Here is a 17,398-nt window from a genome sequence, read left to right as displayed (position 1 = left end):
CCCTGGGGGCTAGTGAGGTCAAAAATTTGCATATGCAATATCATATGATAAGCTGAATCAGATGTCCTACATACTGATTCTGTAAACACATGTACATTCTTCTTACGCTGGCCTCATTATAATGATTAAACGCCTCGATACACATCTGGGTTATCAAAGGCAAAATTATTTAATGTAAAAGGCTAGTAACAAAAAATCCAACACAAGAGCATTAGGGATGTTAGAATACTTGGTGATAAAAATGGCATGGAGGGCAAAGCAGCTCTGTGTTGATTTCACAACCTTTGGAAAGCTTTACATGTAATTTAAGGGCCGGATAGATCTGGAACCATTTCTTGCATATAAACTAAACAACATAGTGTTAATGAATCATCTTAAGGGATATCCTATGTGTGTGTACATGCATGATTCCCATGCTACATACTTTCATTTTTATTATATTCTTTGATCACCAAACCTGATAATTCTCATTCTTCTTTGTTTGGTAAAAACAGAATTTTGGTGACAGAATATCAGGGCCGAATATATCTTTCTTTGTCATGCATCAATGTACTAGAAATCCACATAAAAATGGACAGACAATAGTCTTCATTTTTTCTTGATATGATACAAATCTGACTTTACAAGCATCCTTACAAGCACTAGATATTGCAAGTGTCTTATATTCAAATGACCTAAAAGGCCTCTAGACCTAGCCAAATTTTTTTATGGGTGACTGTACAGAAGCTCTAAAAGTCGTTCTGTCAGTCAACCGTTTTATATTCTGCCTTTACGCATGGGCCTCCTATCTTTTAACATTGGTCCTCCTAAGTTTAAACATGGGTCTCGTAAGTTTAAACATGGGCCTCCTACCTTTTAATATGGGGCCATTCACATAACAAGAGGCATGGGTGCTAGATGACCCGATATCATATAAATGGAATGTGACAGCTATTGTGAATTTGTGCTTGTTTCATGTCCACTTCACACGGTTCATTTTATTTATTTATGTGATTGGAGTTTTACGCCGTACTCACTTACTCTCATATTTCACTTATACAATGATGGCCAATATTATGGAGGAAACCGAGCAGAGATGGTTGCTGGCAGACCTTCCCACATATGGGCAGAGAGAAGCCAGCATGAGCTGGACTTGAACTCACAGCGGCAGCATTGGTGGGAAGTTCCTGGGTCATTGTGCCACGTTGGCTCATCGCTCATCCACTGAGGCCCCTTCACACGATTGAGTCGGCACTGAATTCATACTGAAGAAAGTTTTACAGCCTAAGGGCCTCTGTTATCTAATATGAGCTTAATATATTTATAGGCATCACAAACATTTTTTTCGGGGGTATGAGTTCTCGTTTATTGTCGAAAACTTGCACAATCTTCTACAGCATTTTACACCTATGATAAGTAAGGAGTGTGCCTGGATTGTGTAAGTTCCACGCAAACCCCATATTGAGTCATCTGTTGCAATGGCATTTGTAACAGAGTTCAAGTTAAGTACATGGGAGGTCATTTAGGATAAATGCACACACCGCAGACTGTGTACCCAGAAGTAACTAGCCACCTAGATCTAGACATAACACAGTTCTAGATTCCAGACAGTATCACAGTGTTACAACCCTGACTCAAAACCGCCTACACACACATGTACGTATGTGCCCACCTGTAGATGAAGGTAGAACCACTCAATTCAAACTAAGCTCCATTAGTATGAGCACCCATCCTCTACAACATGAACAGTGGGATTGAGAGTAAAACATATTCAGATGTATTCAATGCAGATGGAAGGTAATGTACATGTACGTTACACCATAGTGCATATACTATAGAAATGGTTTGGGACAGCCCGGGTGAATACACTAATAATAAAACTTTACATTTAGATTTTTGCATTCCACAGAAATTGAATTACAGACTATGTATTGCCTTAAGCTGTTGCTGAAGGTAAATGAAAAGTTGATTAACCACAAGAACACATTTAAAGTGTAACTATTTCACTTGGTTAATCTCTTAATTACATGTATATGTCATGTCTTAAGCAGAAAGTCTTTTGTCCCTAAAGAACATGTTAAACAGTACCTCAATTCAACACATGAATTTAAATTGAATTAATGGTTTGAAAAAAAAAAACATACAAAGCATAAAAAGCAATGATTCTATTTTGGGCACTTCTAAGTACAGATATATAAAAGTGTACATGTATTCTAAGTGCAATTAAACCACAATTTCAAATAACGGAGCAAGACAACACAAGAAAGGAAGAAGAAAATACTGATCCATGATAACACCTGACATTTGTTCAACATAGTACTTAAACAATACATATATCCATGGGCCACATCATTTATCTGATTTATTAGGTGGCCAAGCACTCTGTGCAAGGACATTTGACATCTGACTCTACTTGTAGAGTGACCCCAGTTAGAGCAAGCTTGAAGAAATCTCGGACATTCACCGAAAGCTTTGGAAGCTCTCCATTGGTTGAAGTTATGACGTCATAAAAAGCGTCTAATTTTCATGAAGTTTTCATGTATTCTGGAGTATTTGGCAATGCTGATTCCGAAACTGCTTGCAGATTTTGCCTATCTTGGTAACTTTTTGAGACATGGTCAAAAAACTTTTTTCAGTTACATAATTTCAATGGCTTGTATCTTAAGAACTATGGTAGCTAGAAATGTGAAACTTGCACCAAATTGTAGCCCAAGACATGTTGCTTCTGATGGTTGTGAACGGATTTGAGCTATGATCAACTGTTTTCTTGCTAGAAACATTTAAATGACACTACCCTACTTCAGAAATAGAAATGTAAGCCTGTGACATTTAACATTAACTTCAGAGGTCACTGTGCATTACTATACATGTGCTGCAGGTAACTTGCCACTTAGGTCAGCCACCTGTCACTCAAATCGAGAAATGAACAACTCTCCCTCCTCTCTAAAGCTATCAACGGACAGTTGTGAATGATTGCATGTAAGCCAGCCCTGCTTGCAATGCATCACGATTAATTCTCAACAATCCCGAGGGCATTCCCCTATACCCACGTGCTATCGCCAATATAAATCCCAAGCCATGGAAAAAACTCTTATTAGGGCAAATTCAACCGTTAAAGAAATTTCGCGGTTTCCAGTTTCTCTTCAGGCCTGGACCTCACATACCCGTAAGGAAGAGGTGGGTTTTAGGATGCCGCACAGAAAAGCAAGAAACTGTACGCCATGGCTTTTGACTGGGGATCTTTTTTAAACAAAACAACACACACCACCACTAATTCCTTCTAGCCATTTAGACCAAAATTTCATATCTTTATAGTCTCTCTAACATTTGCTGTCATCTACATGCACTCTGTCCTCGCCCACTGTCAAAACTGACCTGAGCTCAGGGAAACCAGAGGGGACACTAGAGTGGGGTGATTGCACACCAGGTGTCTAGCAACCTGAAATGTACGTACTTAACCAGGTGAGGTGATCGCCAAGGCCTAATACAGGCAAGATGCAAGATGTGGCGGTCTTTCATTCCTCCAAATGCCTTGAGACAACCCTCCATCCCCCCCACCATCCCCGCAAGCAATCTGTATCACTTGGCAATGCACACTGTAGTTATTAGCAGTATTCCTGTAGTTCCTCTCTTTCAAACCCTGACTCTTCTTCCATGCTACTTTATCTTTCAGTTCAACAACAAGTCACAGGGCTCTCATCCATGATGGCCCTTTAACCCTGTGCAGCTTATGAATGCAGGACTCTTATCATTCATTCACTCAACCTGGGGAGGATTCCACCTAGCCATTTGTGACTTCTTTATTAACATTAACCCACATCACAGTGCCTAATTTTGGTAACCATGACATTTTCTTAAGGTAATATTTATAAGGCGGTCAAAATTTAAATTTCCAAAAATTAAAATTGAAAAAGGCTCAAATGTAAGCTCTAAAACCATGTTTGAATTTTAACTTAAATCAAAAATGACTTTGTAGAATGGGCCTCAGAATACTTCGCTGATTATGAGAGAATTATTATGAAAATACTGATATCAAATATGAAGAATTGAACACCAACTGTGATGATAACATATTCATATGTAAAAAGATGCTTCAATACTGCCATTTAATACATCTGTGTCATATGATATGTATAACCAAACATGGTGTCATATAAAACTTCAAATCATTTATGATGAATGTTTTAAAAATAACCAAAAAATCAAAGACTTTCGTACATTTTGCATACAGCATCCATGTAACAGTTGTAGGTGACTAGTATCCAAAACATCATTTGCATTTTTCACGCAACAATTCATACATGTACTTTATACACTTAATTTTTAGACCAAACTTTTCCTCAAAAAAAAGGTTGGGCAGTATTCAAGGTACATGTACATACTTACATAGTACCAGTACATACAGGCAATGGTTACAGAGCTCAAAACCTTAATGTAACTCGATGGTTAGTTCATCCTTTGTAACTCTGTCCAATTCTGCCCACTTGTTCATGCACATTTCATAGCACCACCTTTCACACTACAGATAGGTATGGTACCGAAGCCTTACGCAGCCTAACCCTTTCAGTATTATCCTACATATGACATGCATGTATATGGACACAATGTTACCTCAGAATGATCCAGTGGCATATCTAACACAGTCCTACATATGACATGCATGTATATGGACACAAGTTACCTCAGAATGATCCAGTGGCATGTCTAACACAGACAGAAAAGACAAAGATTTCAGCAGGGAATGTTATGGAGGATACCAAATTGCTGTGCTTTTGCAACCCCATCATGCCTAGCCTTGTGTCAATGACAGATGGTCCTGGCACTGCCTGGGACTCAAGGGCACAAAATCATACATCATCATGCACAAAACATTTCACTGGTACAAGGGGTTCAATTACACAATATGAAGGAAAGCTAAATGCCTTATAATTCACCACTATTAAAATGATGAAATTGATCTAAGACACTGGAATGAAAAGGGTGGGGAGTGGGGGGGGGGGGATAGGGAGAAAGGTTAACAGCAAATGATATGATACTAGCTTCAATTATACACAGGAGCAGAGGAACTGCCATTAATAAACTATCTTTAATGTATTGGAGTTTTTTTCCTGCCTCAATTTCATTCGCATGACTAAGCTTCCATGAGCTAAGTCAGTTGTTATTGAATTCTTCTCACAAAGGGTTTGTTGTTAGCTGGAGTTGTGAGCAGATTGTTCCATCATTCATCCTGGTTTTTCTATGCAAGGGTAAAGATTATGTTTATAATAGACATCATCCAATGACATTGCCATTTCAGCCACTGCAGTGACCAGTAAATAAAACATACCCATAAAGGGCATCAGTTTACATTACATCACATATCAGGGCTATCCCACTCTTCTGATTTGTTAACGCTGTCTTCTGTAATACTTGTAACAGCATTTACCAGTGTAGTAATTGATGCCTACCCTTTTTCTTAGTGTAATATATTTAATACCTTAAATCTTCCGTTTATGTTGATTTCAATTCCTCCCTTTATGCTGGAAATTTGTCTTTACTCCATTATATTTTCATCTGACAGGTGAAAGGAAAATAAACTTAACCCAACCAAGGGATCCTTTTTTCAGTACTTAATACCAGTCCATTTGAAATATCTGGCATTAGGATATATTAATTTCAGGTTATATATATAATATATATATAATACATATAACTTCAGCCTTGCTTAATTGCTTTTATTTAGGATAAGGGGAGACAATTATGACAGGCTATGCTATGACAGAATATGATGCGTTAAATATATACAAAATTCAAAACACGGATGTTCACTTAATACAGGGATAATGTATTGTTCAACCATCAGATATGACAATACAAAAGAGGAACATACAAATGTTAAAGAAATCATTCTGCACATATTTTTATTATTATTCCCCCCCCCCCCACTCACACTCTGTTTGAGACTATAACATGTAAACAACCTGAACTTGTTAACATTAATATCAAAATTGAAGCATACCTGTTTCCCAAATTTTGCTTCTAAATATCATGTTTATTCCAAGTTACAACCATACATCTTGTTACATAGGTACTATACTCAACACATGATGTAGGGTGTAGTCCTTTAAATGGCACCAACACCTACTATCTGATATTTATAGGTGGTCCCTTTTGATCTGAGAGAGACAGCATAATAGCATGTATATACCCAGGCTTCCCATGGTCACTGACCACAAGGCCCAACATTCCTTTACCGTACATACATGTACATATTCTCCACACACATTCCAACACCAGTTCTTTTCCACAAAATTAGGTTATACCTATGGCCATTGGAGAATTTCAAGCTTTTAAGGTTACAATCAACATGGGCTATTTTTAAGTGCTGTACCCCAAGACAGGGAATAATAAAATTTATTTTCTATATTACCTGAAATCTTTAATGTACATGTAACATGTGTACTTCAACCATAACATCATTAATAGGATGACATCATTTTGACATCAAATGAAATCTACATGAATTTACATGCATCAGTGCACATTAAATTACAAATGCTTACACTACACAACAAATGTCATTATATCCAAATGGTAAATTAAAAAGGTGATGTCAATGATGTCCAACAATTAACATGTAAGTCTCCCTTATAATTCAACCTTTAAAATGCACTTAATTCTTCAAGAAAAATACAGAGCTGTTTTAGGTACAGTTTTCAGATTATGCTTCCTACAATGGAAACTCTTTTTTTTTTAATCCCTGTCATTGCAATGACAAAAATTTGGTTTGATAACATTTAATCTATCGGTTTGACTGTCAGTATGGCATTTCACTACACAGGTTATCGGGATAAGAAAATATTGAAACCTGGATTCATGTCAAGTTATGTACTTGCTATTTTTGGCAGGAAAGAAAAAAGTAACCTAGAACCCACCCTTTTACAAGGATGAAGCAGAACATTACTTTGATATGATGAGTGGAGAGCCATGAGGCTTCACACCCGCTGATACATCACCTGATTACCCCTGGGGTAGGATAGTGGATGACCCCACTTGTGACCTTTATCATCAATCCACACACTACCTCAGCAATATTACCCTAATCCAAAGCCTATTAGCCACATTCCAAATAAAAACCACATGGCAACAGTCACACACAGTACTTACATGCCAACTTGTACATTTACATGACAGCTTTCCACAACGCATTGCACTGTGGAACTAAACAACAGTTCTACTCTTTACACTTACTGAATGATCAATATTTAATATAATTGATTTACTTAACTAGCACACTTTATTTTCTTGTATGGAGCGGGCCCTGCAGTGCATGCATGTCGTGTATCAAAGATATAGCAGAAATGTAACGAAGAGTATCTGGAACGTGTGAATTAAACCCAGTTGATATATATATAACCAACACAAGTGGAATACATGTATGCAATGATTCACAGCACATTCTGCCACCAGCTTGACATAACATGGTCACTTACCAATACTCCAGAGATGGATGCTCCTTTAATGCACTTGTAGGCAACACAGGTAACTTCTTGAGGTCAGCTTTTGTTTTAGTATCACTTGTAACAGAAGAAAAAAACAAAAATTTACCACTCAAAGAATATTACAATGTAATCTGTACATGTAGTTTACATCCATCCATAATGTAACAGGTCACTTTTCAAGGAAATGGTTTTCACTTCCCCCAGTGATTATAATGTGCATTAAATCTGTTACACTAGTGACTAGTCAGATATACATGTACATGCGAACTGAATTACCTATTTATATGATTCAATTACACATGTTACAAGGTAGTGGCTTTAGATTTGTGGGCAGGGAAAAGTGAGAAGAGCAAAGAGAAGCTATACTTTACCAGGTTAGTCAAAGTGAAATAATTAATAGTTTGGCATATTTTATGACATCCCATGTCAACAGCAGAGTACATTACATACAAATACATGAAACCATTTAGGCTGACTTATGAAAACTCTCCCTAAAACGTATTATGAATTGGACACTAATATTCATGACTGACATCATTCTGTGATACAGATTCATTTCTCATGAAAACTACGAAGTACCAGTATGAAGATTTTTTTTTATATTTTTATTTCCTCAAAGAGAGATGGCAGCATGTTCAGAGCCTGTGTCTGACATGTTATCTGCAGGGTGCAGCTGACTAACTGTCTTTCCTATACACTGACTAATAGACATCTGCTAGGTAATCAGGCACTGGCTTATCTCCTAACCATTCATGCAACAACATAGAGGATACTGTTTTCTCTGACAGCATAGTCAGAGCACTTAACATCATACCCAACACCAGAGGCCCATCCCAAGAGGCATGATGCAGCCAAAAATATCAACAAAATTTTTTTGAACAAACATTCTACCCCCAAAAAATCCACCCTCCCCTCAAAAATCAGATTTTAACCTACACACTTGGTTGTGAATGGAGGCCAAGCACCCATATTTTGCTACTCATTCCATTCAAGCTGTTCCATATATTTATCAGAGATTTTCGTACAATCTAGGAGATGTCGAATTTACCCTTTCATGTTAGTATAGAGATGCAATAATTGTTACTCAACACTCGAAATATCACAAACTAAACAACTGAATCAAGTATTTCACTTATACCACGGCGGCCAGCATTATGGTGGGTGGAAACCGTGCACAGCCCGGGGGAAACCCACGACCATCCGCAGGTTGCTGGCAGACCTTCCCACTTACGGCCAGAGAGGAAGCCAGCATGAGCTGGACTTGAACTCCCAGTGACCGCATTGGTGAGAGGCTCCTGGGTCATTATGCTGCACTAGCGCGCTAACTGACTGAGCTACGGAGGCCCCAGTTCTGTATGAAGAGTCCACAGAGAAAAAATATACTGTTAAGAATATGCATGTAACTGGCCTGCACATGCCTAATACTAAAGATCATTGACAGCCAATAAACAACAGTGACAAATAGCGCTGCAAAGCAGAAGCTGGATAGAGTCAAAGGAAAGTGTTTCACATGGTACATGGTGTAAAACTTGCAGAATTATTGACAAAATATCTAATGAAATATTCATTAACAGAAACTTCCTTAGGCATAGAGTTAGGTATTCACGAGAGACAGTTCAGCTGACAATACTCATCAGTGTGCACATGTACTACCAACATAGCATTACTAAGCTGCAGAACACACAAATTGTAGTGTGAGAAGACAATATGATTTTACAATGATTCAGTTGCTTTCAAAATTTAAATATTTATATTATTAACATTTGTGACGCTTTGTTGTTACAGTATCAAAGTAAAAGATGTTTCTAGGCCTAATTCTCAGCAAATATTTCGTGTTAAATTTACGTTTTTAGGCTTTGAAAAATGTAGCTTTAATTCAAAGTGCTACTTCCGCTCCAATAGAAACCAGGCAAAAAGATTAAAACAATATGAAGGATACTTTATGGAACAGAACTAATAAAAAGAGTGGTTCAAAAAGATTTAAAACGAATAACAGTGTTTAACATCTATAAATGAAGATGCCTCAAAAACTTAATCCTAGGCAGTTTTCATAAAATTTTCCTAATGTGACGATGAATCAGGCAGATATGAAGTCAAGTTACGCAGTTATTCTGGAATAACGTCATTTGCGCTTGAAAGTACACCACCATTTGTGGCTATACGTCAGCGATTGGTGATGTCAAGTGTTTCTGCATGATGTCACAACAGGCAGAAACAAAAAATTGGAAACGACAGAAAACTTTTGCAAATTTTTTTTTTATAATTTAGGTAAGCAATTCGGACTACCTCAATTCCTTCTTTTAAGATATACAGGTCTTGGCACTGGAGTAGCTTTAACAGTTTAAGTACAAGAAGCAAATACTGTAACTTCATGGGAAAGTTTGTAGTCACTTTGTTATAACAATAAACACAAAACTAATATCTCTAACATATCTGTTTTTTTTTTTTTACAACGTACTCTAAAGATCGGACAAAACAACCAAAGAGAGCTCTGTAAACATTCTAACATGAAACCAACAAGAAAGACAATCAAACAATAATCTGTATCTTACCTGATGAAATCACCATGTGTAGCTTGTAATGCGTGAGCAGCCAGTTCAAATGCTGTCTCGCTGTCACATTCCAACTGACCCTGGGAACAGAAGGAAGAAACAAACCATACATTATGTTGACCAGATCCTGGATAACCTCAGTGTCATGATACACGTACATGTAAGTCAGCAATGAATGGTCGTTACAACACCACATCATTTCCTGACACCTGTCCAAAGTACAACTGTACACTATTGCAATGTGGGCACCAATAGTTGTAACTTAATTATTCAACTTTTTCCCATATACATGTATACAGCCTTTACATTATTTTCACTTTCGTGATGGATTGAGGAAACCAGAATGCTCAGAGAAAATCACTGACCTTAACCAAGTTACATGTGAACTTCACCACATGTAACATACCTGTACATTGGTGCTCTACATTTGAAAGGAAAGCATCTTAGCCAAGCAGCCACAACAGATTCCTCATACATGCAAGTCTATGTATTTTATTTATTTATTTACTTAATTGGTGTTTCATGCCGTACTCAAGAATATTTCAGTTATTCGACAGTGGCCATCCTTATGGTGGGAGGAAACCGGGCAGAGCCCTCGGGAAATCACACGACTGGAAAAAAGTGACATTATTTAGATCAAATGACCCTATTTTCTTTTATTTTCCCACAGCCTTGAGAGCAAATTAGCCCCTGCTTCATTTTAAGCTCATGGACACCATGGTATATAACGAGAATGCTACTAGAAAAGTATTTTGGATGCCAGAAATATTTTTCTAGCAAATGTCGATGAAAGTGTCCTATAGAACATGCACAAGTATTTCAACTCCTGCGAAATAAAGCTCCTAAAATATATGCCAAACTGTACACCTAATACAATGTAAAACACTACAAGGATGCATGCAGATGTTCCTTCTGGCTATTTATAACATTAGACAAAATTACATTATATGACACACTTTCCTTCCTGTTAGTCAGACACACACTAAACATGATTCAACTACAGTAACTGTAACAGGACCTGCTTATGACAATCTCTCTAACTTAGTTCCATAAAGTACAATTGCTGATATGGATACGACCCATACAATTTTTACACATTTCTTAAATTTAAATGAACTTTACTTGCCACTGTCATGCATAAATTTTCATGTATAAATTCACAATAGTTAAAAATCCAGTGCATTTAGGGCTTCAACTAAAATCCTGTATTAAAATAAATCATCATGAGATTCACTGAGGGGATTATGCATTTGTATTACAGTATTATTTTAGTAATCATTTTACAAAACAATCTCATACACATAGGTTTAAATTTACTGTTATTTATTCTGAGATAAAACACTCCAATTTCTTGTCCACACAAAACTTTAGTATCACCAAGATCAACAGACTTATTTTTCAAATACTCATTCACACTAGCACGTGGCAGTACAGTTTATAAACATCTCAACTGTTGATGTGTACAGGGCTGTCAATGCCCAACCCACCCATCAGGTTACCAATTTCATCTGCCTGATTTCCTTCTGACATGAATATACAGAATTTACCACATACATGTAGGTAGATTTATTTTAATTTATTAGAGAGTGAGTCCTCAGGGTTTAACATCGTATTTAACAATTTTCCAGTCATATGATGACAAAGGAGCCCTTAGAGTGCATGTACATGTACTTGTGACGTGTCTCGTTGCAGGACATTTTTATCTAGTGCTGCTTTACTGAGACGACTTACCGAAGGCAAGTAAGCTGCTGCAACCAGCCAATGCACTATCCCCTCAATGCTCAACGCCAAGCTACAACTTTCTCTTTTAAGGTCTTAGGTGTGACCTGACCCAGGATTGACTCTGGATCTACCACCCCTGAAGCGGATGGCAAGCAGTGGACAATATATATTTCAATTCTGCAGTACCCTAGGAGTTCATTAGGCAGTTAGTTAAATTGAAAGCTTATACAATGTACTAACATGGAAAACATAACATTTTATTTATTTATTTGACTGCCATACTCATGAATATTTCACTTATACGACGGCAGCCAGAATTATGGTCAGAGGAAACTTGCATAACATTTTAAGTTTTCCAGAGAGTACTGCTTTCATAAATATAAGTACCATGATATTTTTTCACATAATGTTACAAAATAAACCAGGAACTACATTGTACAATCAAGAAAAGATATTTCAGGCTAACAGGCTCCAAAATTTTTAACACCTTTCAAAGAAGCATGGTACTCATGAAGATAAAAACAATATCAACAGGATCTATTGTACAAGTAACTATCTACGTGTACATCTGGAATTCAAATCATCTGATATTTTATATCAGAGGCCTGGAAAACACATGTAGTGGACACTAAGTTCAAGTACCACACAAATAACAGTGTCAAAATTGTCTGCCATGCCTCTTTTATTTCTCATTGCATGATCTGACGATGGTGAACGGATTGCACAAAAAGTCAGGCAGTAGTGGAAGAATCCCCCCTAGGCTATGAATCTGTATGATCTAAGGGTTCCGCCCAGATGGCCTCAATAAATGTCAAGATGCAAGATATGGCTCATATCCCAGCACATATGTTCTGCTATTACAGTGTGGTGTGAGCATGTAGATCTCCTCAAATTGTCAACTCCTTTGCTAACTACTCTGCGCCCCCCCCACCCACTCCTCAGAGAGCCCTAAGTTGTAGGTTAACCGTCTGCAGTCTTGACAGACTCATGTGCATCTTGCACTGTCAACAAGAAGATCATAGTTTAGAGATACAGCACAAGACAGTATGCAACTGTAAATGTGAGTCTCAACAGCTGGATGTCTTACTATGGCGGTGATACAATATACTACACGTCCCTGACCTTTACAGATTTGCATATATACTTCATTCAACTTCATGAAAGCAACAAATAAAACATACCAATAGCATTGAAACTATCCATATGCAAGTTCAAGTAGGCAGAGCACAATGTGTACTGAAGCATTATTTACCTTTATTATATTCTATCTAAGAACTTCCTACAATAATTCTTAATACACACCGTCCTAGTATATTATTATTCATGTCTCATGAATTATTTACAAATCTATTTAGATCAAAGATGCCAACACAGCTTGACCAGTGATAAAAAATAGAAGTATTAACTTATACAAGTATACCTGATGTCAATAGAAATAATTTTTTTCTCGTGTACAATATTCATCTGCAATCAATAGTAGTCTGTATCCTCATCTGCTAATCTTCCGAACTTAAGACATTTATTACTAGTTCAGTGGTAGTACAGCACTTATCCGCCCTCTTATTTTATAGGCCAATACATATGCCCACTACCAGGTTAACCCCAGTCAAAGTCAAAGTCACAAACAGCAGATCTTTGCCCTGGATAAACGTGACAGTCTGGAGCCTATATGAAGAAGGATGTGTTTTATGAAACTTTAAGTGAATGTCTATAGCTACTAATTCATGTAGACACAGATATAACTAGAAAGTGTTTTCTGACCACAAAATTTGTGCACAGCAGTGGTCAGTGTATTTCATCGCACTTAAAGAATCAAAGAAAGTGAAAATAATTCAAAAACAAAAAAATCATAATAACAAAATCACATTTAATTTGGGAATGTGAAATTGTTATCTACACGTACAACTTACATGTAGATGTTCATTTATTTATTGTTAATTTCAAAATGCTAATTTTAATCTACTTCATGTATACATACGTTGTACATACATCGTATATGTATCAGCAGCACGCATACAAAAAGGTATAACATTAGCAAATTATTCAACTAAACCTGATGTATCATGATTTACTGCATGGTGAAGTGTTATAAATTTAGACAGTGAGAGACACAGTACTCAGACATGACTGAACAAGCAGGATATCCTTCCCGTAAATCATGTCAATCCTTCCCCCTGAACACTGTGACACATGTACATGTATATACACTTATCATCGCAATGGCAAGAGACAAATACCCTTTAACCACTTAACAAAGGCTTGTCATAATACAGGTGTCTCTGATGTCCCACCTTCGAACAAATTCATTATGATTCAAAACATTTTTAACATATTTTCATTCTTGCAAGCATACTAAGTAACTTGTCATCAAAAAAGAAAAACATTAGATAGTCACTAAAAACGACAAAGCGCATATTTGTCTATGAGAACAAGCCAATCAACATGTATAGTTTTCCAGAGAGGTAGCAGATAAACAGATCGTAGGTCCAGATACCTAGCTAGAAATCAAAAGGGCCCAGGTAAAAGGTACATTTCTCAAAAAAGGGACATTGTGCCAGACTAAAAAATGGGAAGAGAGCAATACCCTTCTAAAGCCGAGCTAGGGGCCTGCCATAGGTTATTAAAACAGAGACGTTTACTGTATACTATACATGTACTGTAATTCTTCACCCTTTTCACTTCTTTACAAGGTGTTATTCAAGCAAATTCTGAGGGTATTATTCTGAGTAAGCTGTATACTTTTTGAGATGCCCTCAAATTGGCAAATCCAACCAATGTAGTTTTGTCTCCAAAATCATATTAAAAACCTGCAAAAATTGAAATGTGAAAAGGTTTAGAAATTTGGGTATATATATTATGTACCAATTATTCAGCATGCATGCATAATAAACCACAATTCTACCAGATGTTGATTATAATGTAAAGCACCTTAACACATATGTATTGGGTTTAACAGTCTACCATCACAGCTTCATCTTCGTTATGCATATTTGTCTCTTTTAAGTTTTGTTTTGATACCTTGCACACAAGTGTTCATATTACAATAAACACCATTCTAAGTTTAGTATTTAAATATGTAATTTCAGGACACATAATGACCTTAAAATGATTACAACACTAAAATTTTCTGATAAGAAATTAATGAACATTCACATCAGCAAAGAAACCATCTGAAGTGGCCTTATGGGCTGGATTAACCAATCTGAATCAAGAAATGTGTGTCATCTGAAAAATGCTAAACTTAAGGTGAAAAATAGTAATTCCAAAAACAGCTTAAACGTAACCTCAAAACATATATGTATCAGGTAATAATGATAATGTAAATTTTGTAGAAACCTGCATTTCTTTGGATAACTCATATTTTATCCAAATCTGGTGACTCTACCTCAAATCATTCAAACATCACTTTTGTACATGTAACTAACCAAACAATGAAATTGATTTTACATTTTGGTCAATGGAACAAATCATTAACCAAAACCTTGTGAAGCACACATGTATAATTATCCAAGTTGGAACATTAAATCAGCTTTATCCAATTTCAGCAAATGCTCATAAGTTACTCACCTTGTAAACCAAATGTCTGGCATTGAGGTAAAATGCCTCTATTGTCGAGCTGTCCCGCAGCTGGTTAATGCTTTCCACATAGAACCTGAAAATGTAATTGAAAGAAAAGACCTAATTAAAAATTTTAAAACTCTTGACTCACAATGTTGAAGGCAGTGTTCAAAAATTTTTCACTTGTACAACAGTGGTGAGTATTATGGGATTAAACTGGAGTGCCCATGGAAAATAACCAATCTTAGGCAAGTTAATATGGATACAGATTCCTGTGCTACACACGGATTTAATCATATTTGTGGAAGACAAGTGGTCTTCAACAAAAGTTAGACTGTGCAACGGCCACACGAGCATCGCTGACTGTTTGTCATCGCCAAGGTCGGAGGCAACCTACAAATTCCCCGTCGAAGGTCTTGAACCTACACCTCCTCTGTCCAAGCTATTAAACATCAAGCACCACTAGACCACAGTCACTTCCCAAGAAATTTTGGAAACAAAAATATTTAGAGAACATCAATATTCAATTTAGAGGACCTGATTGAGTGGTTTTAAAACATAAGATTCTTATCGTAGTCTGTAGCAATGATGTCACATATTTTTGGACTAATAATAAGTTTTTTCCACGAATGCATTCATAGATCTGACATGCATTATGAATGGTGAAATCCAATGAAGACCTGAAGTGATGTCTCCTCACTGATCCCAATGCAATCTGTTGTCAGAAAAGGCAATTCAAAGAATTCAAAGTTTCAAGTACATTTTTAAAAGTATATTAAAAACATTCTTATAACAAGAAATTAAATATTTTTATGCACAGTGCTAAATGGTCTGTCATCTAACATCTTTCAGGCTAGTGTTTTCCTTGCCTTCAGGAAATAATAAAAATATACAGCAGACAAAACTGCATGTACACTAAGTACAAGTAGGTTTGCAAACTTCTCGATTTCAAAATACATTGCATGCTTGCAAATACAAATACATTTGCAAATGTATGCAAACTATAATCTTTCAACAGTTGATTTCAAGCTATAACCAACACAAAAATGTCAAGCCGAAGCAGACATTAAATCTGCAAACCTATTATGTATATTCGCTTATTCATCCAACCAAAAGCTGACAGAAACTTTGTCAACATGGACATGCCGTAAATGTTGATACACCGACGGCTGATGTCAATCCTTAAATTGCAGTTAATCTCATTAGCTATAGAAGCCAAACAAAACATTACCTTTAAACCTGCGGACAAAGAATCTTCTGTACAGAACATACTCAAGCACACAGAACAGACAAAGCTCTTTGGCAAACAAGCATACATCTTTATACCACATGAGTAGATTACTTTTGTTTACAATGGTACAAGGAGAATTTCCTGTTCTAAGCTGATTTAGGTTTGCCAAGAAAAGGTCAGGCCCGAAACCCACCACAAAAATACCACTGCACAACAAACAAAGCCCACGGTGATACATGGTGGACAACATGTACCCACATATAATGAGGCACAATAACATGTTGATACCTATCTCGACCAGACAAAAGGTTAGGCAGGCCTGATAGCAGGCTTCACCTTAGCTTTGTGTACGTCACTGATTCACTATGGAAATGTCAGACTGACCAGTTTGCCTACTAACCTCACAGACCCACTGTTATCAATTAGGAATGCACAGACAAAAGTTTCAAAACCGAATGTCACCAAAAAATCCTAGCATTTCTTTCTGAATATTTTTTTTTTTTAGATTAACAAAAGTTTGCTCATGATGTTTAAACAAGTCATTCATAAAGTCACCTTATTTAATTGTCCATGCTTTGCAGAACCTCTTACCTGACAGCAAAGTACAGAGTCAGGAGTCCAACTTTTGAAGGAAACTCATGTTCAAGTACTCTTTTATCCAAGTCCAACCAGTTGTAATGCCCTCTGCCAAAATACAGGTAAAAATTTTATTATAACCAGTCAACATGGCAACCACTTAAACACAGGTAATTATGGAGAGAGGACCAGATGGTCCCAAGAGCCTTTTTAATTCAACATGATGTATTTAAGATCAAATCACTGAAGTTTGCAAAGAAAAAAACAAAAAGATCAAGGTCCTTTCTCTTAGAGTGTAA

The 17,398-nt window shown here is 36.7% G+C and overlaps 1 protein-coding gene across 1 annotated transcript in view; it reads right to left on the bottom strand.

Annotated features, from left to right (window-relative positions):
• LOC135470993 (FERM domain-containing protein 4B-like) overlaps nt 1–17,398 on the bottom strand; it is a 74,368-nt gene that overhangs the window by 45,053 nt on the left and 11,917 nt on the right. Inside the window, 4 exon segments of the mRNA XM_064750042.1 lie at nt 7,452–7,535; nt 10,013–10,092; nt 15,302–15,386; nt 17,115–17,207. Coding sequence (XP_064606112.1) covers nt 7,452–7,535; nt 10,013–10,092; nt 15,302–15,386; nt 17,115–17,207 — 342 coding nt within the window.

This window comes from Liolophura sinensis, chromosome 7 (assembly GCF_032854445.1).
Source record: "Liolophura sinensis isolate JHLJ2023 chromosome 7, CUHK_Ljap_v2, whole genome shotgun sequence".
Classification (NCBI taxonomy): Eukaryota; Metazoa; Mollusca; class Polyplacophora; order Chitonida; family Chitonidae; genus Liolophura; species Liolophura sinensis.
This window is presented reverse-complemented; position numbering and strand designations above follow the sequence as displayed.